Below are 25,537 nucleotides of genomic sequence, written 5' to 3'. Positions count from 1 at the left end.
AACAACGTGAAGGTATTGTTTCATTGAGTAAAATCAGTTCAAATGAAAGTTGTTGGGTTTTTTTTTCAAATGAAAGTATTTTTTAAATATCTGCTACAGCCATTTAGCTTAGATAGCTAGGGCCTAGGCTAGCTTGGCATAGAACGCATAGAACTAATGAGCAGTCGGCTTGGCTGGCAACGATGCCAATAGAATGAACAACCAGATGGCTTGGCTGGCAGCAATGCCAATCGAACCAAAATGACCAGCCGCCTTGGGTAGCAACCCTAAATTGTGTTGGTGACTATGTTTCATGGAAGGAAGAAAATACCATGAATAAATTAATCAAAATCAAGTTTTTTATGAAAATATGTCAATCATTATTTTAATATGTTGGTATACTGTTGTATAAAATGCCCTCGACTTCATCCCGGGTCTAACAACACCCGTGCCAATATATCCTCCTAACCACGGCTTCTAGGGCATTATCACTTAATGAGTGCACTACTTTTCAACAGAGCCCGTAGCAGCGCAGACACAGTGTTCTGTTGAATCCTCCTTACACACAGATAGAATAAACAGCTGAGGTAGGACACCGGGGCTCTACTCAACTCTATGTCAAACTAAAGTAATGCACTATAAAAGGGTATTGGGTGCCATTTTGGGACACAACCTCTGTCTTCCCTAAGCTTGTCTGCCTGTTTCCCACTGGGAAGCATTCCTTTAAGTAACATCAGCTAGCCACAGTCAAGGCCAGACCAACTAACCTGCACTTTAACATATTACTGTCTCCTGTATCCTGATTTATGTCTGGCATTGTGTATGTGTGTGTGCGTGTGTGTGTGTGTGTGTGTGTGTGTGTGTGTGTGTGTGTGTGTGTGTGTGTGTGTGTGTGTGCGTGTGTGTGTCTCTAACATGGTACAGTGGGTCTTTTTCTCTTTCTGTTTTCTCTCTCCGACTGAGTATGCACACGGCAGCCATGTCTAAATCCCATGACTATAATCAAGGCCTCTACATAATCACGGCAGGACAGTCCACTGATGCAATTACACATCAAAGCCAGAACAAGCAGACTCTCCTTTCACCCCTCCACCAGCACAACCAGTCCCCTCATTTATCTATGTCACTGGGCACAAGATGTCCCCTTTTTTTACAAGTCCCTTATACAAAACATTGTGTCCCAAATAGTACCCTATTCCCTGTTTAATGTACTATAGTGGAAAAAGGATGCCATGTGGGATGCTGATTTTAAATGGACATTACACTCCAGAACCAAAGTTTGTTCAGACCTCAAAAGTAGTCTCATGCCAAGATACAGATATGTCCACATCCCATGCCTGGTTTCTTGACAAAACATCTGCCAAACTTTGATATTGGAGTGCATTGTCCAGAAAATAAAAGTACAATGCAATACTATACAACTTAAACATGTGTACCTTTAAGAGCACATCTTCCTAATCTAATAGCTAGAAGCCAATTACGGAGGGGAACTCAAGTAGAAGAGAATCCATTAGTATAGGTCCTTCGCTTTAATGCAACCCAAAGAAATGGGTTTGTGTTTGTTTTGCCGTGCGTCCAGAACTCGTTATAGTCTGGGCTATTTGAGAGCGCTGATTGAGTCTGATGGCGTCTGGCTCTAATGTGCTTCTGCCGGCCGCTGCTTTGTGGGGGACTTAGTGCCAGCTTGGCATCATTGTTGCCATCTTGTACTGTCTATGTGGACTAATATACATTTAGTAACTATGCGGTCTGACCTAATCAAACAGATGCCCAAGAATATAAATGGATATTGCTCTATATCTGGGTAAATGCATTTGCTGAGCAACTGTGACGTTATTGAAACTGAATAAAAAACACTAATAAAATCCATTGAATTCTTCGCTTAGGTATGCCTGTAGGCTATATTGATTGTACTGCATTTGCATGGCGTGTTTGTCACAGGAGGTTGGTGCCACCTTAATTGGGGAGGACGGGCTTGTGGTGATGGCAGACGCGGAACAGTATCAACTATATCAAACATGTGTTTGATGCTATTCCATTTGCTCCATTCCAGCCATTATTATGAGCCGTCCTCCCCTCAGCAGCCTCCACTGGTGTGTGTGTGTGTGTGTGTGTGTGTGCGTGTGTCGTCCCTTACCGGCTGATTTGGGCCTGTCGTTGGCGTAGACCATGCGGATGGCTCGGGCAGTGCTGGGGGAGGGCTCTCCAAACCCAGAGGAATCAGACAGACCCATAGGAGACAGGTGCTCACTCAGCTCATAGAATCCTGCAAACAGATGTATACAATTTAACAGATGTTTTTATCTGAAGCGTCTTACAGTACAGTGAACGCATACATTTTTCGTATGTGTATGAGGTCCCTGCGGGAAATTAACCAACACAACCTTAACTTTGCTACCTCCATGCTCTTACCAACTGAGGCACATAGGGCCAATACCACTCACGTCTCAGCCAAATGACGATTTGGGAGTACTGGTATGCAAGTGCAACAGTCTGTAGTTCCTGTGGATGGTTGTTTCTACAGTTATTGGGTATGTATATAGTGTATTGTTTACTTTTTTTATGAACCGGAACACTAACTGATTTGAAAAGAAAGAACCTGCCATTTTCATTTGTATCTACCACTTTTGAAACTTTGTCAGCTGTAGGCGGGTGGGTCCCTCTTATATTGGCCTCTCTATAGATTGAATTGTAATCTTTTTAGTGAGCTTTTCCTTTTTTGTTTATTATTGTCTTTCCCGAAAATAACAACAACAGAGAGTTGAGCTGGTAGTCAGGTCTGGATCAAAAGAGTAACCCCACTCAAAAGACTCACACAACATTTATTTGTGTGTGACTATAGCTGATGAACATTCAGTTATGAAGACAGGACTGTTAGCAGATATACTGCGGCCTTGTATCCCAAAGTTTTTCCATGTTGAAAGTGAACGGCAGGTTAGTCATTTACGCATTCCTCAAGGCATTTGATGCCTCTCAATGTTTCCTTTTTTAAACTCTCAAGGCTTCTCAAAGTGTTTTTCAATGTGCCATCCTCAATCTTCAAAATCGCCAGCCGGCTGTGCATACTTTGAGGTAATTGACCCAATATTAGCCGTGGATTTTATACTCCTGGCATCTTCGGCTGGAGCTGAAAGTAAATTTTCGTTGGACGGCTTACAGCTCTTCAAGCCAAGTCATTTTAAACTCTCAGCAAAAATGCTCCCTCGGAAAACTGAATGCATTTATCAACTTAATGTGGGCTTTGGAACTGTTTCCTGCTTTGATTCACAAAGAACACAAGCAGCGCAGCCTTAGACAGTCCCTCAATATCAGTGGAGGCTTCTCAGAGGAGGAAGGGGAGAACCATCGTCCTCAGTGAATTTCATAAAAATAAAAATAGTGAAATATTTAAAAAGTTATCCTTTATAGATAAAACTATACTAAACACACTCACATCACCAAATAATAGATTAAACCACATTGTTTTGCAATGAAGGTCTACAGTAGCCTCAGCACCATTCTGTAGGGTAGCACGATGTTATTGCCGGAGGACAGCTAGTTTCCGTCATCCTCTGGGTACATTGACTTCAATGCAAAACCTAGGAGGCTCATAGTTCTCACGCCCTTCCATAGACTTACACAGTAATTATGACAACTTCCGGAGGACGCCCTCCAACCTATCAGAGCTCTTGCAGCATGAACTGATTATGGTGTACAACCAATCAAAGGATAAGAGAATGAATCTAGTGCTGAAAGCATAAGCTACCGTTAGCTAGCACCGCAGTGCATAAAATGTGGTGAATAGCTGACTCAAAGAGAGAGAAAGACAATAGTTGAACAGTTTTGAACAAATTAATTTCTTCAAAAGAGAGAGGGAGAGAGATATTTTGTTGTATGTTTTTTTCACTTTCACTTAGCTAGCGAAAACAGCTAGCTAGTTTAGCCTACTCAAACACCCGTCTCAAACAGAGAGGGATGCTAGCTAGATCGCTATGGCTATCCAACACTGGAACTCTTCCAAGTCAAGGTAAGCTTTTGGTTTTTTTAATTTATTGCCACCCGCGGCTCACCCATGTAACTGCTAACACTGCTTACTGACTGTACTGCATGATTGTAGCGGGTTTACTACGAGTAGCTATGTTGACTATGACTTTAGCTAATAATGGTGATAATGATGTGGGCTGTGTAGCAGTTAGCGGTTATGATATGAAGGTTTGGCTTGGAAAGGTTTTTTCGCCTGGTTACAGACAGCTGATGTGTTGTGCACTGAAGTCCAAGCCAGGGAAAAGATGAGAGGAGGAGAGCGCATAAATGCGAGAAAGATTATAGCTACAATGATCAAAGTGATCAGAATGTTTGTATGTGGCCACTGTGACAGTGAATTGTGTTTGCGTTTGATCATGGGTGTATTCATACCGCCGATTCTGTTGAAAAACGTTCTTACACGGAAGCAAACAGAACGAAACGGGGATAAACATACCTGCATTTTTTCCAATAGAAACTTTTGACAAATTATCACACCCTAGATCAGCTAGATGCAGGCAAGAGTGTGCAAGGCGGTATTGAATGTGTCACTCACTGTCTGTCACCTTGATTACTCAAATTTCCCGCTACCTGTGCACCTAAGTTGCAACATGTCATTCATAGGCTAGGTTGTAGTACCCAAAGGATGGGTAACTGGAAAATTTGAGTTTCATGTAGTAGCTAAAACCAATCAATGTTACATTGAGCTGGGTGAATGGAATATGAATGACCAATATGCTGTAATAGAAATAAGGCCATGGTCAGAACAATTATTATCGTCCTCCCTCATCTTAAACGACACCGACCGCCACTGCTCCAAAAGGACTATTGTGAAATATACAGTACTATACAGTAAGAGTGAGGGGAGTTAGAGGTGAGATAGGGGTGAGATAGCTATATGGAGCAGTAATAGGCCCACTGTGGGGTAATTTAAGTTACCATTCTAAAATAGAGCAGACGTGTCTGCCTGCTTTTGTTGCTGCCAGGCTACCAAACTACCTCATATAATGATGTCAGCCTCTGAGCCGAGGACAGAAACTAGATGGGCCTTGGTAATCTCTCTCTCTGCCTCAGCATCAGATGGTGACGTGCTCAGATGGAACTAGAGCATGGAGGGTTGGAACTAGAGCAGGCTCATGGTTAGGCCTATCCCCGCTATGTGTGAATAGTACCTTGACTTACTTACTCACTCACTACCATACATATGTGACAGACTGGGTTGGAAGCTGGGTGTCCTGCTCACTACAAGACTGTGTTAGCCCACTAAGCTAAAGACTAGGCATTAGCTTATCAAATCAAATCAAAGTTTATTTGTCACGTGCGCCGAATACAACAGGTGTAGACCTTACAGTGAAATGCTTACTTACAGGCTCTAACCAATAGTGCAAAAAAGGTATTAGGTGAACAATAGGTAGGTAAAGAAATAAAACAACAGTAAAAAGACAGGCTATATACAGTAGCGAGGCTATAAAAGTAGCGAGGCTACATACAGACACTGGTTAGTCAGGCTGATTGGGGTAGTATGTACATGTAGATATGGTTAAAGTGACTATGCATATATGATGACCAGAGAGTAGCAGTAGCGTAAAGAGGGGTTGGCGGGTGGCGGGACACAATGCAGATAGCCCGGTTAGCCAATGTGCGGAGCACTGGGTGGTCGGGCCAATTGAGGAAGTATGTACATATGTACATGAATGTATAGTTAAAGTGACTGTGCATATATGATAAACAGAGAGTAGCAGCAGTGTAAAGAGGGGTTAGGGGGAGGCACACAATGCAGATAGTCCGGGTAGCCATTTGATACCTGTTCAGGAGTCTTATGGCTTGGGGGTAAAAACTGTTGAGAAGCCTTTTTGTCCTAGACTTGGCACTCCGGTACCGCTTGCCATGCGGTAGTAGAGAGAAAAGTATGACTGGGGTCTTTGACAATTTTTAGGGCCTTCCTCTGAAACCGCCTGGTGTAGAGATCCTGGATGGAAGGCGGCTTAGCCCCAGTGATGTACCGTGATGGGCCGTACGCACTACCCTCTGTAGTGCCTTGCGGTCGGAGGCCGAGCAATTGCCGTACCAGGCAGTGATGCAACCAGTCAGGATGCTCTCGATGTTGCAGCTCTAAAACCTTTTGATGATCTCAGGACCCATGCCAAATCTTTTTTGTTTCCTGAAGGGGAATAGGCTTTGTCGTGCCCTCTTCACGACTGTCTTGGTGTGTTTGGACCATTCTAGTTTGTTGGTGATGTGGACACCAAGGAACTTAATACTCTCAACCTACTCCACTACAGCCTCGTCGATGAGAATGGGGGCATACTCGGTCCTCCTTTTCCTGTTGTCCACTGTAGTTTCCTGGCACCTCCCGGCTAGGTCTCTGACCTCCTCCCTATAGGCTGTCTCATCATTGTCAGTGATCAGGCCTACCCCTGTTGTGTCATCTGTAAAGTTAATGATGGTGTTGGAGTCGTGCCTGGCCATGCAGTCGTGGGTGAACAGGGAGTACAGGAGGGGACTGAGCATGCACCCCTGGGGAGCTCCAGTGTTGAGGATCAGCGTGGCAGTTGCTACCTACCCTCACCACCTGGGGGCGGCCTGTCAGGATGTCCAGGATCCAGTTGCAGAGGGAGGTGTTTAGTCCCAGGATCCTTAGCTTAGTGATGAGCTTTGAGGGTACTATGGTGTTGAACGCTGAGCTGTAGTCAATGAATAGCATTCTCACATAAGTGTTCCTTTTGTCCAGGTGGGAAACGGCAGTGTGGAGTGCAGTAGAGATCGCATCATCTGTGGATCTGTTTGGGCGGTATGCAAATTGGAGTGGGTCTAGGGTTTCTGGGATAATGGTGTCGATGTGAGTCATTACCATCCTTTCAAAGCACTTCATGGCTACAGACGTGAGTGCTACGGGTCTGTAGTCATTTAGGCAGGTTGCCTTTGTGTTATTGGGCAGAGGGACTATGGTGGTCTGCTTATTACAAACTCAATCAGGGACATGTTGAAAATATCAGTGAAGACACCTGCCAGTTGGTCAGCACATGCCCGGAACACACGTCCTGGTAATCCGTCTGGCCCCCCAGCCTTGTGTATGTTGACCTGTTTAAAGGTCTTACTCACGTCGGCTACGGAGAGCGTGATCACACAGTCGTCCGGAACAGCTGATGCTCTCATGCATGCCTCAGTGTTGCTTGCCTCGAAGCGAGCATAGAAGTGATTTAGCTCGTCTGGTAGGCTCGTGTCACTGGGCAGCTCCCGGCTGTGCTTCCCTTTGTAGTCTGTAATAGTTTGCAAGCCCTGCCACATAAGACGAGCGTCGGAGCCGGTGTAGTATGATTCAATCTCAGCCCTATATTGACGCTTTGCCTGTTTGATGGTTCGTCGCAGGGCATGGTAGGATTTCTTGTAAGCTTCTGGGTTAGAGTCCCGCACCTTGAAAGTCGAAGCTCTGCCCTTTAGCTCAGTGTGAATGTTGCCTGTAATCCATGGCTTCTGGTTTGGGTACGTACGTACAGTCACTGTGGGGACAACGTTCTCGATGCACGTATTGATGCACTTAAAGCCAGTGACTGATGTGGTGTACTCCTCAATGCCATCGGAAGAATCCTGGAACATGTTCCAGTCTGTGATAGCAAAACAGTCCTGTAGTTTAGCTTATAGGAGCTAACACAAGTCTTCTGGTCTTGGGTAAGGATACTCATCACGCAACCACCCCCGTTACACATAGTAGATCACATAATTTACACTTTCTGTCATACTACCGACAATGGCTATGTTTTGTTTAGCAGAAAGATGATAGATTGAACAAATGGCTTACGGAAAAGTTTGCAAAATTCTGGTAACTTTACCATCACAGGTTTTCCAGAAATCCCAGTTGGAGGATTCCCAGATTTCCTGCTTATTCCCTGTTCCAGGAATCTTGAAACCGTGATATCTGGAAAACCTGGGAATTTTGCAACCATACTCAAGGGTCCAATTTGTGTAGAGTTATGTTACCAGAGCGGGGCCGATAGTCCACCACGTCAGTCGGGGGCTCCACTGCGTTATCCGCTGTATTAACCCTCAGCTCTCCAACCTGCTGCTCCAGAGATGCCATCAGACCCCAAGGACTACACTGTAGACTGCTCTGGAACACAAAGAGAGAAATATAATCAGGGTTAGAGACTGTATTTGGATGTTCTACACACACAGTCTCATCTCCCAGGGTCAGCAACAAAGCCAGAGACAATCCCAGATCGCAAACAACCTTCACATTTGATGACTGCTATTACAACACGCGGCAGGTAGCCTAGCGGATAGAGTGTTGGGCCAGTAACCGAAAGGTAGCTGGTTTGAATACCCGAGCCGACAAGGTGAAAAGATCTGTTGATGGGCCCTTGAGCAAGGCACCTAACCATAATTTGCTCCAGGGGTGCTGTACTCCTATGGCTGACCCTGTAAAACAACATTTCACTGCACCTATGTGACAATATATTTTTTAATGAACAAAACAGTGGAATAGTAACACGTCATTCCCCCCACATCTTAGATATATACTGAGATACAAGGATATACAGTGCCTTGCGAAAGTATTCGGCCCCCTTGAACTTTGCGACCTTTTGCCACATTTCAGGCTTCAAACATAAAGATATAAAACTGTATGTTTTTGTGAAGAATCAACAACAAGTGGGACACAATCATGAAGTGGAACGACATTTATTGGATATTTCAAACTTTTTTAACAAATCAAAAACTGAAAAATTGGGCGTGCAAAATTATTCAGCCCCTTTACTTTCAGTGCAGCAAACTCTCTCCAGAAGTTCAGTGAGGATCTCTGAATGATCCAATGTTGACCTAAATGACTAATGATGATAAATACAATCCACCTGTGTGTAATCAAGTCTCCGTATAAATGCACCTGCACTGTGATAGTCTCAGAGGTCCGTTAAAAGCGCAGAGAGCATCATGAAGAACAAGGAACACACCGGGCAGGTCCGAGATACTGTTGTGAAGAAGTTTAAAGCCGGATTTGGATACAAAAAGATTTCCCAAGCTTTAAACATCCCAAGGAGCACTGTGCAAGCGATAATATTGAAATGGAAGGAGTATCAGACCACTGCAAATCTACCAAGACCTGGCCGTCCCTCTAAACTTTCAGCTCATACAAGGAGAAGACTGATCAGAGATGCAGCCAAGAGGCCCATGATCACTCTGGATGAACTGCAGAGATCTACAGCTGAGGTGGGAGACTCTGTCCATAGGACAACAATCAGTCTTATATTGCACAAATCTGGCCTTTATGGAAGAGTGGCAAGAAGAAAGCCATTTCTTAAAGATATCCATAAAAAGTGTTGTTTAAAGTTTGCCACAAGCCACCTGGGAGACACACCAAACATGTGGAAGAAGGTGCTCTGGTCAGATGAAACCAAAATGGAACTTTTTGGCAACAATGCAAAACGTTATGTTTGGCGTAAAAGCAACACAGCTGAACACACCATCCCCACTGTCAAACATGGTGGTGGCAGCATCATGGTTTGGGCCTGCTTTTCTTCAGCAGGGACAGGGAAGATGGTTAAAATTGATGGGAAGATGGATGGAGCCAAATACAGGACCATTCTGGAAGAAAACCTGATGGAGTCTGCAAAAGACCTGAGACTGGGACGGAGATTTGTCTTCCAACAAGACAATGATCCAAAACATAAAGCAAAATCTACAATGGAATGGTTCAAAAATAAACATATCCAGGTGTTAGAATGGCCAAGTCAAAGTCCAGACCTGAATCCAATCGAGAATCTGTGGAAAGAACTGAAAACTGCTGTTCACAAATGCTCTCCATCCAACCTCACTGAGCTCGAGCTGTTTTGCAAGGAGGAATAGGAAAAAATGTCAGTCTCTCGATGTGCAAAACTGATAGAGACATACCCCAAGCGACTTACAGCTGTAATCGCAGCAAAAGGTGGCGCTACAAAGTATTAACTTAAGGGGGTTGAATAATTTTGCACGCCCAATTTTTCAGTTTTTGATTTGTTAAAAAAGTTTGAAATATCCAATAAATGTCGTTCCACTTCATGATTGTGTCCCACTTGTTGTTGATTCTTCACAAACAAATACAGTTTTATATCTTTATGTTTGAAGCCTGAAATGTGGCAAAAGGTCGCAAAGTTCAAGGGGGCCGAATACTTTCGCAAGGCACTGTACATACACGGTTGCGCATGCACACACACACGGGTGCACACACACACACACACACACACACAAAGCCTCTGCCAAATCTCTCAAACAAATGGTTGGTGAAGGATGGGAACAGCATCGGCTTTGGAGGAGGTTAAAACTGTCAAAACAACAGGCCTCAGCCTTCGCCCCATGAGCGGCACAGCAGTACCGAATATATTACAGACAGAAGGAGAACCAGAGAGAGAGAGAAGAGGGAGAGGGAGAGAGGGGGGAGTAAAATACAAGACAACCACTCTCAAATCTCTTAGTGAAGCATTATAGGGGGCAAACCTTGAGCATCTCTTACTCAATCAATAAATAAATTGCATAATCAATCAACCAATCGAGCGTCCATTTACCGAAATGCTCATAGCAGGGAAGCGAGGGAGAAAGAGAGAAAAAGAGAGAGGGGGTAGATAGAGGGAGAGAGGGCAAATGAGGGACACAACTCAACCCTATATGTGTACAGAGTAAGATGATTTCTCCAACCTTACATGCTTACCATGATCTGAGACCAAATCTAAAAGTTTCCATATACACATTGAACAGTAAAGAGCTGATTTCTAGCACGTAACTTGTTCTAATCAGTTAATATATTGCTTTTCGACCATTAGGATTGTTCTGAAATACAGCTTATACACATCTTGTTGGTTCAGGTGAGGGATAAAAATACAAATTCAGCATTGGGAGATGACTTACTTTTTATAGGAATGTCCGAATCACTGCTGAATCACACACACACACACACACAAACACACTGCTGGCTCATAACATCGGTATGGTTCCACCAGCTGAGAAGGCAGAAAAGCCTGCTGGGTAATATGGCAGAGATAATGTGCCATATTGTATACAGAGGAGAAAGAGAGGGGGAATTATGCTGATAGCTGTTAGACTCGCCAGGGGAGCCAAACATCTGATGAAGTGGGGAAGGTTTCCACAGTGCAGCTAAGAACGAACTGGGCATCCCTGTTTGAATCAGGTATTTCTCACCCAGTAAAAAGTACCATATGAAAGCAGGGGAGCTGTGGGGTGAAAACACAGGCATGCTGATCCATCCAGCTAAACATGGGGAACTTACTGGAAAGAAGGGCAAGAGGAAAGGGTAGAGGCTGAAATGGAGGAAGAGAGGAAGAGTTGGGGGGAGAGAGAGAGGAGAGAGATGTAAATAGAGAGAAGGAGAAACAGATGAGAGAGAAGAGAGAAAGATCATCCTGTCTTACCCAACCATCCTTGTTTTATGTTTGCTTTGACAATGTAAGTGCTCTAACTTTCTAAATCAATAAGGTTTTTTGAATTCAATTGAAAGAGAGAGAGAGATCAAGACAGCATTAAATAGAGAGATGTATCTTTTCATCACAAATTCATTTTTTTTCTGTTAAATCCATGTGTCAATCACTCTGACAAAATGTCAGCTCCAAAACTGTCACCCCCTTCCTATAACCCTAGTGGCCTGTCCTTTCCCCCTTCCTCTCTCCCCTCCAGGGTTCCACAGTGGAGCGATTCATAGGACAAGGAGCAGGCCCCGCCACTCCAGTCAGTGGCAGGGGTGGTCCAACAACCTCAGGGAAGAGGGGGGGAACAAGGGATGCAAACATACCACCCTGGGATGTCAGTCTCTCACTACCCCCTCCACCATTTCTCTCTCTGGTAAGACTGAGTCAGGTTTTGTGCTCAGAGGAACTCTAACTGCTGAAGTGGAGGAGGAGGAGGAGGAGGAGGAGGGAAAATAAGTGGGAGGGTAAAGATGTTAGAGTGGGTGATTGATGAACACAAGAGTTAGAGAGGGTGATTGATGAACACTAACTAATTTGAGGGTTATCAGGGTAATAATGACGCAGGAGCAGAAGGCAGATGTTTTACGTGCCCCCAACCGATTGTGTTTTTTTGTTTGTTTATCTGCGTTGTTTGAAACTTAACTTTGTGCTATTTTTGTGCATAATGTTGCAACTACCGTCACTTATAACCGATAATAACTTCTGGACATGAGGACTGCGATTACTCACCAAAGACTAGCGGAATCCCAAGGAGCACATCCCAAGGAGCACTGTGCAAGCGATAATATTGAAATGGAAGGAGTATCAGACCACTGCAAATCTACCAAGACCTGGCCGTCCCTCTAAACTTTCAGCTCATACAAGGAGAAGACTGATCAGAGATGCAGCCAAGAGGCCCATGATCACTCTGGATGAACTGCAGAGATCTACAGCTGAGGTGGGAGACTCTGTCCATAGGACAACAATCAGTTGTATATTGCACAAATCTGGCCTTTATGGAAGAGTGGCAAGAAGAAAGCCATTTCTTAAAGATATCCATAAAAAGTGTTGTTTAAAGTTTGCCACAAGCCACCTGGGAGACACACCAAACATGTGGAAGAAGGTGCTCTGGTCAGATGAAACCAAAATGGAACTTTTTGGCAACAATGCAAAACGTTATGTTTGGCGTAAAAGCAACACAGCTGAACACACCATCCCCACTGTCAAACATGGTGGTGGCAGCATCATGGTTTGGGCCTGCTTTTCTTCAGCAGGGACAGGGAAGATGGTTAAAATTGATGGGAAGATGGATGGAGCCAAATACAGGACCATTCTGGAAGAAAACCTGATGGAATCTGCAAAAGACCTGAGACTGGGACGGAGATTTGTCTTCCAACAAGACAATGATCCAGAACATAAAGCAAAATCTACAATGGAATGGTTCAAAAATAAACATATCCAGGTGTTAGAATGGCCAAGTCAAAGTCCAGACCTGAATCCAATCGAGAATCTGTGGAAAGAACTGAAAACTGCTGTTCACAAATGCTCTCCATCCAACCTCACTGAGCTCGAGTTGTTTTGCAAGGAGGAATGGGAAAACATTTCAGTCTCTCAATGTGCAAAACTGATAGAGACATACCCCAAGCGACTTACAGCTGTAATCGCAGCAAAAGGTGACGCTACAAAGTATTAACTTAAGGGGGCTGAATAATTTTGCACGCCCAATTTTTCAGTTTTGAATATGTTAAAAATGTTTGAAATATCCAATAAATGTCGTTCTACTTCATGATTGTGTCCCACTTGTTGTTGATTCTTCACAAAAAAATACAGTTTTATATATTTATGTTTGAAGCCTGAAATGTGGCAAAAGGTCGCAAAGTTCAAGGGGGCCGAATATTTTCGCAAGGCACTGTACTGGCAGGATAGAACAGTGGCGTCAGGTAAGACAAGGGGAGGCGGTCTATGTATTTTTGTAAACAACAGGTGGTGCACGATATCTAAGGAAGTTTCGAGCCATTGCTCGCCTGAGGTAGAGTTTCTCATGATAAGCTGCAGACCACATTACTTACCGAGAGAGTTCTCATCTATATTCTTTGTAGCTGTTTACATACCATCACAGTCAGAGGCTGGCACCAAGAAAGTATTGAAGGAGCTGTATTCCGCCATAACCAAAAAAAGAAAACGCTCACCCACAGGTGGTGCTCCGAGTAGCCGGAGACTTAAATGCAGGGAAACTTAAATCAATTTTACCTCATTTCTATCAACATGTTAAATGTGCATCCAGAGGGAAAATAACTCTGGACCACCTATACTCAACACACAGAGATGCATACAAAGCTCTCACTTGCCCTCCACTTGGCAAATCTGACCATAATTCCATCCTCCTGATTCCTGCTTACAATCAAAAATTAAAGCAGGAAGCACCAGTGACTAGATCAATAAAAAAGTGGTCAGATGAAGCAGATGCTAAGCTACAGGACTGTTTGCTAGCACAGACTCCAATACACAAAATCTGTCATTGACTTCATCAATAAGTGCATCAATGACGTCGTCCCCACAGTGACCATACGTACATACCCCAACCAGAAACCATGGATTAGAGGCAGCATCCGCACTGAGCTAAAGGCTAGAGTGGCCACTTTCAAGGAGAGGGTCTCTAGCCCGGAAGCTTTTAAGAAATCCCGCTATGCCCTCCGACGAACCATCAAACAGGCAAAGCATCAATACAGGACTTAGATTGAGTCGTACTTTGGACAATGTGTTAACAACTCTCCAGGCAAGCTTCAATGCCATACAACGCTGCTTCCGTGGCCTCCAATTGCTCTTAAATACAAGTAAAACTAAATGCATGCTCTTCAACCGATCGCTGCCTGCACCTGCCTGCCTGTCCAACATCACTACTCTGGACGGCTCTGACTTGGAATACGTGGACAGCTACAAATACCTAGGTGTCTGGTTAGACTGTAAACTCTCCTTCCAGACCCACATCAAACATCTCCAATCCAAAGTTAAATCTAGAATTGGCTTCCTATTTCGCAACAAAGCATCCTTCACTCATGCTGCCAAACATACCCTTGTAAAACTGACCATCCTACCAATCCTCGACTTCGGCGATGTCATTTACAAAATAGCCTCCAATACCCTACTCAACAAATTGGATGCAGTCTATCACAGTGCAATCCGTTTTGTCACCAAAGCCCCATATACTACCCACCATTGCGACCTGTACACTCTCGTTGGCTGGCCCTCGCTTCATACTCGTCGCCAAACCCATTGGCTCCATGTCATCTACAAGACCCTGCTAGGTAAAGTCCCCCCTTATCTCAGCTCGCTGGTCACCATAGCATCACCCACCTGTAGCACGCACTCCAGCAGGTATATCTCTCTGGTCACCCCCAAAACCAATTATTTCTTTGGCCGCCTCTCCTTCCAGATCTCTGCAGCCAATGACTGGAACGAACTACAAAAATCTCTGAAACTGGAAACACTTATCTCCCTCACTAGCTTTAAGCACCAACTGTCAGAGCAGCTCACAGATTACTGCACCTGTACATAGCCCACCTATAATTTAGCCCAAACAACTACCTCTTTCCCTACTGTATTTATTTTATTTATTTATTTATTTTGCTCCTTTGCACCCCATTATTTTTATTTCTACTTTGCACATTCTTCCACTGAAAATCTACCATTCCAGTGTTTTACTTGCTATATTGTATTTACTTTGCCACCATGGCCTTTTTTTGCCTTTACCTCCCTTATCTCACCTCATTTGCTCACATCGTATATAGACTTGTTTATACTGTATTATTGACTGTATGTTTCTTTTACTCCATGTGTAACTCTGTGTCATTGTATGTGTCGAACTGCTTTGCTTTATCTTGGCCAGGTCGCAATTGTAAATGAGAACTTGTTCTCAACTTGCCTACCTGGTTAAATAAAGGTGAAATATATATTTTTTTTAAAGTACTACACCGGCTCTGATGCTTGTCAGATGTGGCAGGGCCTGCAAACCATTACAGACTACAAAGGGAAGCACAGCCGAGAGCTGCCCAGTGACACGAGCCTACCGGATGAGCTAAACTACTTCTATGCTAGCTTCGAGGCAAATAACACTGAAACATGGTATGAGAGCACCAGCTGTACCGGAAGACTGTGTGATCACACTCTCCGCAGCCGATGTGAGTAAGACCTTTAGACAGGTCAACATTCACAAGGCCGCAGGGCCAGACGGACTACCAGGACATGTACTGAGAGCATGCGCTGACCAACTAGCAAGTGTCTTCACTGACATTTTCAACCTCTCTCTATCCGAGTCTATAATACCAGCATGTTTTAAGCAGACCATCATAGTCCCTGTGACCAAGAACACTAAGGTAACCTGCCTAAATGACTACCGACCCGTAGCACTCATGTTTGTAGCCATGAAGTGCTTTGAAAGGCTGGTCATGGCTCACATCAACACCATCATCCCAGAAACCCTAGACCCACTCCAATTTGCATATGCCCCAACAGATCCACAGATGATGAAGTCTCTATTGCACTCCACAATACATCGCTGGGGCCAAGCTTCCTGCCATCCAGGACCTCTATACCAGGCGGTGTCAGAGGAAGGCCCTGAAAATTGTCAAAGACTCCAGCCACCCTAGTTATAGACTGCTCTCTCTGCTACCACACAGCAAGCGGTACCGGAGCACCATGTCTAGGTCCAAGAGGCTTCTAAACAGCTTTTACCCCCAAGCCATAAGACTCCTGAACATCTAGTCAAATGGCTACCCAGACTATTCACATTGCCCCCCTCCCTTCTTCACACCTCTGCCACTCTCTGTTGTCATCTAAGCATAGTCACTTTAATTAACTCTACCTACATTTACATACTACCTCAACTAACCGGTGCCCCTGCACATTGACTATGTACCGGCACCCCCCTGTATATATTGTATATTTTACTGCTCCTCTTTAATTACTTGTTACTTTTATCTCTTATCCGTATTTTTATAAACTGCTCTGTCAGTTAGGGGTTCGTAAGTTAGCATTTCACAGTAAGGTCTACCTGTTGTATTTGGCACATGTGACAAGTACAATTTGATTTGATTTAGTACTACGACAGATAGTTCTGGGCTGGAACAAAAGCCTGCTAGAGCAGGGGAACACTTCCCTGTTCTCCATGTGAACTAAATGGATTGTAAGTGGAGTTGACTGGTGCACTTGGAGTGTTAATCCGAGGATATACGTAGGACCAGAGCCTTTGTAGTTTGACCTGTATAGGGTTTACAGAGGTTTGATCTTAGGGATTACACATAGAGGCTGTGAGGTGTATGTGTGTATAAAGGAAGCAAGTGCCTATTGAACCGATGCGGTCTCACATGAGTTGCTCCTAAACCCACACACAGGTCCTTTTATCCAGCGCATGCATGACATTAACTCAGGTAATTCTCGCACGCACGCACCCCACACGCACAAGGCTGTGGTAGTCTTGCGGTTAAGAGCGTTAGTTTAATAACTGAAAAGTCGCTGGTTCAAATCCCTTAGCCGACTGTGCGAAAAATCGGTCAATGTGCCCTTGAGCAAAGCACTTAACCCTAATTGCGCCTGTAAGTAGCTTTGGGACCGGTTTCCCAAAATAATCTTAAAGCTAAGTTCAGCGTTAGAACCTTTGTTTCCCAATACCATCATTATTAACGCTGAAAAGGCTCATAATCTAAAACATATTAATAAACAGCAATTGCCTTGAGTTACAGTAAAGCGTCTTTCTCTCCCCCTCCCCTACCTCACACACATTTCATTTCCCTAGTCTAAATGATTCAAGCCATCTTTAAAAAGTGATTAAATCTAGATGCATTCTCCCTGCAAGTTCTGGGAGTCTAGCCTAACTCCTAGTACCTCTCCTGCAGGCCTCGAACCTTCCCATATTTCCTCTAGTTCGGCATCATCTTGATGATGTGGCAAGTTGCTTCACATTGCTTCTTGACTATAAAATATCTTGAAAACTTGACTGCTGACAATCAAAACATTTTGGAATTGTATCAACAGTGTGTGGACTAACAAAATACCAAAATATCGTTTTGGAGTGGGTTTATCTTTTAATAAAGTATTATATTGCTGGGTTACTATGGGCCCTGGTCAAAAGGAGTGGACTATATAGGGAATATGGTACCATTGGGGACGTGCACACAGAGTTTCCAGAGTGGTGCAGCTGAATGAAGTCACATTGTGCTTAACTGTATAGACTTTTTTTGCTTTGTGAGTTGTTCAATAGTGTGCACACACCCGCATTCACACACTCTCGCTCAATCACACGCACGTGCATACAGACCACACTGGAGGGCACAAAACCATCCAGCTCAAACAGAAGCCCCCACACTGTGCAGTGTGCTGTGGTGTGGTGCGGTGTGGAGCAGTGTAGTGTGTGTGAGTACGCGGGAGGCCACGCTGCCTTTGTGCAGGGCTCTCTGACAGGTCAAATCACAGTGGTGTGTTTGTGTTTGCTGATGACGGGGGCCCCCAAAGGGCCTGCTGGAAGCACCCAAAGTAAAATCAACTCTAACTGTGCATCCCAAATGGCACCATATTCCCCATAGGCCCTGGTCAAAAGTAGTGCACTATAAAGGGAATAGGATGCCATTTGGGACACAGCCTTAAGCTTGTTAGGTAAACCCAATGACGTAACACCCCTAGCGTTGTCACGGCAACAAAGTGAGGTGCCTTCTCCATAAGTGGGATAGAGAGGGAGAGAAAAGGAAAATGAGGGGAAAAGGACAGGAGAGAAAAAGGGAGATATGTTTCCCATGCCAATAAAGCCCCTTAAATTGAAATTGAATTGAGAGAAAGAAGGAGAGAAAGAGAGAGTTCGGAGGAGCGACTGAGTGAGAGAGATTGAAGGCAAGTCACACAGCAATCCCCTTAGAGCAACACTAAATCAATCTCCACAAGCATCTCCATCTCCCTTAATCAATTATTCAGCCCTCTCCTATCCCTTTTTCTCCCTTTCACACTCCCCCCAAAAAACACTCACCCTAACAGACAGACACCAGCACTACAATACATTACAACTTCCTATCCCTTTCTACCCAGCTACAATACACCCACAAGCATGCTCCATTCGAGTCTACACACAGTCCTCATCCCGGCTTCCACTTATGTCTTTCTTCAGGCAGGATTCCTGTGCAATTAAACCTTTTGTTCCCATCAATTATTAACAGCCTGCATCGCGGCTCACTGCTAACAACCGCTAACAGCTTCTCTCAGCACTGAGTACGGCTAATTATGCCCCTGCTTTATCCTCCAACTCCCAGCAGGGGAGGGAAGGCAGCCTGCTGCTCAGCGAAGCCAAGCAGGGAGCCCTGAAGCTGGGTACTGAGGTTGGTAGTCGGCCTCCGTGGAGCTGGGGGGTGGTGGTGGTGGTGATAGAGGAGATCCATAATTGTGTTGCACATATTTTCACCTCAAGCCAACATGGGGGTTCTTTTCAGGAGGTTGGAGATGGTGGAGGGTTCGAGGTCAAGGTTGTCATTAGCCATAGATCTGGGATCAGATTACTCCCTTATACAAACCATTAGGGGAATGGAAAAAGATCTGACCCTACGTCAGTGGTTTGGAGCTTCTACCCACTCCCCTCATCCCAGGAACTATGTGTAGAGGGAGTAGGGTGAAGTTGTCCATAGACACTAATGGTTATGTTTAGGATTGGGGAGGGGAGGGGAATCTGATCCTAGAAGTGTACCTAGGGAAACTTCACCCCAGAGTGTGTCTAGAGACCCCACAACAAGAGAGAAGTGACAACAACCCCCCTTCTCTCTCTCTCTCGCTCTACTGCTTTGATTCTGTACACACACTCGCCTGACACTCCACAATGTTTACCCAACACAGCTAGGCATGAAACACACACAAAACACACACAGGCTACGCAAACACACACACCCACACACACACACATTAAACATTAGAGTAGAGTGTGAGTGTCACAATATGAGAAGCTCCGGTGACACATGGCCACACAGCTGCAAGAGGCTCCATGGGGGGGCTTACAGTACAGCCTGCTAATGGGAGGACAAACACATGCACATTCACACACGCGTGCGCCCACACACACACACACACACACACACACACACACACACACACACACACACACACACACACACAAACATATTATTTGAATAACATTCCCACACATACATTGATATCACATAGCAGCACTGATTAGATATCACAAATACAATACACACAATCTGTCCTCCAATCTGTCCTCCATATTCACACACAAACACATTAATCCGTTTTCTCTTTTAAGCACACACACAAACACACACTTTTCCTCTGAAATGGGGACCATATGTGATTTCCCAGCTGTTGTCTGTTTTAAGATGGCTGTCAGCACCACTGCCTCAGGAATAAACCTGGAGGGTCTGCTCACGCACAAATACACACGCACACACACACACAAACTCATACGCACATGGCACGCACACACACACACCTCCAACCTTAACCACATGGCAGCATCTTCCACTCAACTTTCTCCTGTGACACACACAGACACATGCCCACACACACAGTCCCACAAACAAACACACAGCAATCCCTTACACCTGGCCCTGGTTATTGCCTTATCTTTATCACACTGCAGAAGGAGAATCAAGCACTGTTTGGTTATGAATCAGGCAGATGTGAGGTCTGGTCTAAGAGCAGGCTATCTGCAATGGGTCAGCTTGGATGTGTCCCAAATAACACCCTATGCCTTACATTCTACTTTTGACCAGAGCCCCATATGTTCTGGTCATAATTAGTGCACTATATAGCGAATAAGGTGCCATTTGGGATGCACAGCCCTTTATGTGGGGAGGAGGTCAGATGGCAAAATCCTTATTTCCTATTGATTGACCTATACGTAACTTAATGAATAGCTCCTCCATTGGAGATCTGCTCCCAATGATGGATTTGTAACATGTAGGAAAGCATTTGGAGAAATACTGATTGCCGATCTTTTGCTTGGTGCATATATTGTGGGCCAGGAATAACTTGTGCTGCGCTGATTAAGCATTGGACAAAAATTACTTAAAATTGAGAATCTCCAGTGAACATGCTTTTTAGGATTAGGCTTAATCTGGGCCCCGAAACGGCATGGCCCAATATCTTTCTTTTGTGTAGAAATAGTCATATAAAATCATCAGATACTGGATAGTCCACATAATGAACATTTTGAAGGATTTATTGTTTAAAACCCACAAAGACAATCCTTCAAAAATATTTCAAGCATTAGCGCCGAACCAAATTGCCCACAAGGTGATCATTGAGTGAGTTTGTTTTGCATGACTCACTATGTGGACCAATGGAATGGTCTAAAACGCGCAAACCTCGACCACCCGGGGCACGAACGATGCAAAATGAACAACACAAGAGCAATGGCCTATCAATATTCCAGTTAATCTGTGGCTATTCTTCACACAGTGGCCCGAAGCGACAGAGAGAGACAGAGATTTAAAGTGACCTCTATATAGGGGTTGTGTGCAAGTCATGCGTGTCGTTTTTCAGTCTATATTAGATGGAAAGCTAAAAGGCAAGGAAACCATTTAGATTACATTCACATAAAATTTCTTGCTTGATGCTGGAGGCAATTTTTAAGATGCTATTTATAGGCAGCGAGATAGTTCACTGCCGGGGCAAGTAAATTGTAATTAACATAAAATATATGGTTCAGGGGCCTCCTGGGTGGCGCAGTGGTTAATTTAAGGGCACTGCAGCGCTAGCTGCACCCTAACCGGCCGCGACCAGGAGGTCCGTGGGGCGACGCACAATTGGCCTAGCGTCGTCCGGGTTAGGGAGGGGCCGGTAGGGATATCGTGTACCAGCGACTCCTGTGGCGGGCTGTGCGCAGTGGACGCTAACCAAGGTCGCCAGGTGCACGGTGTTTCCTCCGACACATTGGTGTGGCTGGCTTCCTGGTTGGATGCGCGCTGTGTTAAGAAGCAGTGCGGCTTGGTTGGGTTGTGTCTCGGAGGGCGCATGACTTTCGACCTTTGTCTCTCCCCAGCCCGTACGGGAGTTGTAGCGATGAGACAAAATAGTAGCTACTAACAATTGGATTCCACAAAGTTGGGGAGAAAAAGGGGGGTAAAAAAAAAAATATAAAAAAAAAATATATATATATATATATATATATATATATATATATGGTTCTTATTTTAGTAGCCCGTGGCAAATTTTCTAAGCCATGTCCAGGTTATCCCCATATCACCAATTTAATCAATGGAGAAAATGATACTTGTCCTGTCTTGTTTGTTTACCAATGCTATTGTAATCCATGCTTTATGGAGACCACCCAAGACCATGATGAGGCGATAGCAACACTTGCATCAAGTACAGCCCTTGTAGTCTGACAACTCACAGCAAATTCTTCCCTTGCTCTGTCATTTGCAACGCAGCAATCCATTGAAGTCGTTTGTGATGTATTGATGTGCAGTTCATGAACGATTAGTTCTTTTTTAACTACTCTTTTTACTGATTCGAGAGTCATGATTTGTTTTTCTGAGTGACCCGTTTCATTTAAGTTGTTCATTTCACCTGCACGATGGGAAAATAGATCATGCTGCCGGCAGCAGAGAGAAGAAACAGACTGATAGTTGATCGCGTGGTGCAAGAATGAATGCAATCAATTGAATATTGAATGTTATTATAGACACAGCTTTGTAGAACCAAAACATAGACGGCCTCTGCTCAACAAACTGGAACTCGAGAACGAACCATTTGGGTGGCTGAAGTCCACGGACAATATTGTGCTCATCACCCTCACGGCAGACAAGCAATGCACTCCGCCAAGAGTCGTTCACAATCTAGTCCGGTTGCGGCCACAACCAGAACTCGTTTCAAATGTCTAAAAAAAAGTATATTTGTTGTATGACTAGCAATCAAATGTAAATAGTTTAAAGCCCACGTTTACAAGTCTCCGTCAAAAATGACGGCTCCAATAAGCCCCCTATGGTGAAGGGCATGTGAACGAGAGGCTTGTAGACTCTTTCGTTTTTTTCGAGTTTTCAGTTCATCGTTGGCCGGTAGGGGGTCCTGTGTGCTCTGGGCATTACTGACTCAAATGAACTAAATGAGTCGAAAGATGTATTATTTTGACTGAACGAGTCGAAGATTTCAAGAGTCAGTAAAAAGAGCTGATCTTCCCAACACTTTTATGGTGTCAAGGAGCAAGAGGGGCTTGTACAAAGTCATCAGCGATTGGATCGTCTCTAACCAATCAGAGTATCAAAGCTAATTACGAATGTTCTAACGGCCAATGCTATCCGGAATCTTTGGGAAGTCCCTACCCTAAACCCTAACATTAACCCCTACCCTCACCCTGACCTTAACTATAACCCTTACCTATAATATATGCTATTTAGCTGACACTATTAGCCAAAACGATTAACAGTCATGAATGTATACACTTTCCATATTGGTGGCCTCAGTGGGTCGCGAAACCTACGATCCTGGAGTTGTATGTGCCATGCTCTACCAACTGAGCCACAGAGAACCAAACTCGAAACCTTAACCCTTACTATTTTACATTTCAACTTCAATGGGGTAGGGATGTCCCAAGGATCCTTGATAGCAAGGATAATTTTCAAACGGCCACTTTACCTACATGTATTCTGGCTCTGGCCCGACCCATCGGTTTCTGGACCAATCAGATGGCTCCGAATGTGTTCTCATTTGGTGAAGGGTAGGTAAGGTAGTCAGAACAAGATTTATTGCTGAGAATAAACTAATATCCATGGGCATGGCAGTGTATTTCCAGAGCAAGGAGTCTGGGTAGCCAGGCAACATTGCTTGGTCAATGAACAACTGCCTGTGCAATGACTGCACAAATATCTTAACTTCTAAAAATATTTTAACATGTGTTTTAGGCATACCTAATTAAGCCTAGGTAATTCATAGAATTCGGCCAATGTCTCTTTAAAAAGCAGCCAGGAGATAACATGCAATAGGCCTAAATAAATAATAATCAGAAAGAGAAATACGAATTGCAAAACACAATAAAAAATATGGAGATATTATAGTTCATCATAGGATTAGTACCGAGTAGGCTAGATAAATAATTGACAGGTGTCCCAACCAATGGTGGACACTAAGATTATCCCCGAAACTATGAACAACCTTCAGGGTCGATGCTACAGTATGATGGTGGGCACGGTCCGACCTTTTCAAAACAAGACCTGATATCGAAAATATAGCCAGGTGAACATATTTTTCGAAACAGCGTCAATAGACAATGGAATGAAAAAAACACAAGCGCAGAATACACCAACTTTGCCTTAAATAGTCACGCGCGCTCTGAGCACACTCTATGTGGGTGTCGGGTCAACATTTGTGATGGTACTGTTATTCCGCACAGATACACTAGGCTATGAGCCAATTTCATTCCAAGAGCACGAAAAGCATAACCACGCACTAATACCAAAAAAATGTCCAACAAGAGACTATGAATTAGATCGATACGAAAATGTTTTATCGATTTAATATGCAATTTTAAGTAAAATACGAAAGTCTTACCGGCTTGCGCCTATAACTCAAGTCCTCCAGCGCACAGTTGGCTGTGTCGGGAGAAGGCCGGGTCGGCTGGAGGTTGCCCCATGCCGGGCGTCCTGGGACAGAGTCCCGGATGGAGAGGGCGCTGAGCACTAGGCATTCCTGGCTCTGTTTCAGTAGCTCCAACTCACATATACCGGCCAAACTCGCCTCAAGGCGCTCCTTATTCCGTCTGCGCTCCGCTGTCATTGGGAAAGAAAACGCTCCGTACATCGTTCTCCTTGCTCTTTGACTCTTCTTCGATCGTTTTTCAGCCGTTCCTTCCTATTTAGTATCCAAGTACGGCTAAATGTTCTGCATATATTCTTTAATTTCAAAGTTACTTCAGTCTTTGATATTCATGATATTCGAAGTAGCCACAGCAAGCGTTAGGTTACAGCTGCGCAACATTGTAGCCAGAACCGAACCCATTCCTCCTGCTGGCTCAATGCTGTTGCTGGATTCCAATTCCGCAGCTGTCAATTTGACATTAGCATGCCCGGCCTTTTCCGAGGGTCCATTGGTTGCCCAGAACATCAAAATAGTTAATATTCAAAAGGTATTCTACTCTTTAAGATGCCATTGGACACTGAGCTCTCCTTAGTTTTCCATTGCTTGCAACATCATATTCCCTCTGACAATTTTAATGCGTAAAAGTTGACACCAAGGGAGCGGAACACGTTGATCAAGTTGTACCAGGCCAGCCTTTAATGAAAATCCATGCACATTCTCTGGCTACCTCGCCTAAACCCATTGCAGTCACCAGCTAGGTCTCCATCCAATAGGTGACAAAATTTCATGCGATTTTCATATTCTAAAATCCGCATAAAAACAATATACGCATTTTCCTACCAGAGATGTCCCATTGGGCACACCATGTCATGTCAACGTGGATATTTTGATTATATTGGGTTGAGATGTTGATCAACGAGACTTCAACCTTTTATTCACCCATTCAAAAAGACAGCCAGAAGTTTGTTGAATTCTCAATGTATTATCACTATGCTTTCAACCATTTAAAAGCACAACAACATTCATTACTTTGTATCAGATAAGCCTATTGCGTATTTATACAACAACTTACAACATCTGTGCTTCATCTATTAACACAACCTAATGCATTTGTGATTACATTAAAAATACATAGTGTAAGTGAACAATGCTGTTCAAGATTCAGCGCAGATTATTATAGCAAATGTAAAGATCTCCACAGACCGGTGACATTTGCGTGCTATCTTGAACATACATGCTTTCTGTGATTACATTAGAAGACAAATACAGTCAAATCAAAATCTGTCCATGTCACTTTAGTGACATACTAAAATCAGATCAAACTTCATTTAAAGTGCATTTAAAGTTTGATTTGATTTTGTCCTATTCTTTAACCTAGATTAATGAGACATGAATCCAACATGTCAATTATTAATTTGTAGACAAACTGGAATTAAAGCCAGACTAAGTCAGTGGCACAGATGGAACTATCCAATCAGAAGATACATCTCCTTCAAGTGTTGATATTTGGTTGCATTTACAACCAAACACAATTGAATATCCAGTTTGTCTACAAATTAATCATT

At 44.0% G+C, this 25,537-nt stretch overlaps 1 protein-coding gene across 1 annotated transcript in view; it reads right to left on the bottom strand.

Annotated features, from left to right (window-relative positions):
• LOC110537711 (dapper homolog 3) overlaps positions 1-24,672 on the bottom strand; it is a 29,018-nt gene extending 4,346 nt beyond the window's left edge. Inside the window, exons 1-3 of the mRNA XM_021623991.3 lie at positions 23,946-24,672; positions 7,960-8,089; positions 2,117-2,245 (exon numbers count right to left, since the gene is read on the bottom strand). Of these exons, the coding sequence (XP_021479666.2) occupies positions 2,117-2,245; positions 7,960-8,089; positions 23,946-24,194 (508 nt within the window). The 5' untranslated portion in view covers positions 24,195-24,672. The remainder of the gene's footprint in view (positions 1-2,116; positions 2,246-7,959; positions 8,090-23,945) is intronic.
• Between the last annotated feature and the right edge of the window lie 865 nt (positions 24,673-25,537).

The sequence above is a fragment of the Oncorhynchus mykiss genome, chromosome 12 (assembly GCF_057628025.1).
Source record: "Oncorhynchus mykiss isolate SJ-2025 chromosome 12, ASM5762802v1, whole genome shotgun sequence".
In the NCBI taxonomy this organism is placed as follows: Eukaryota; Metazoa; Chordata; class Actinopteri; order Salmoniformes; family Salmonidae; genus Oncorhynchus; species Oncorhynchus mykiss.
This window is presented reverse-complemented; position numbering and strand designations above follow the sequence as displayed.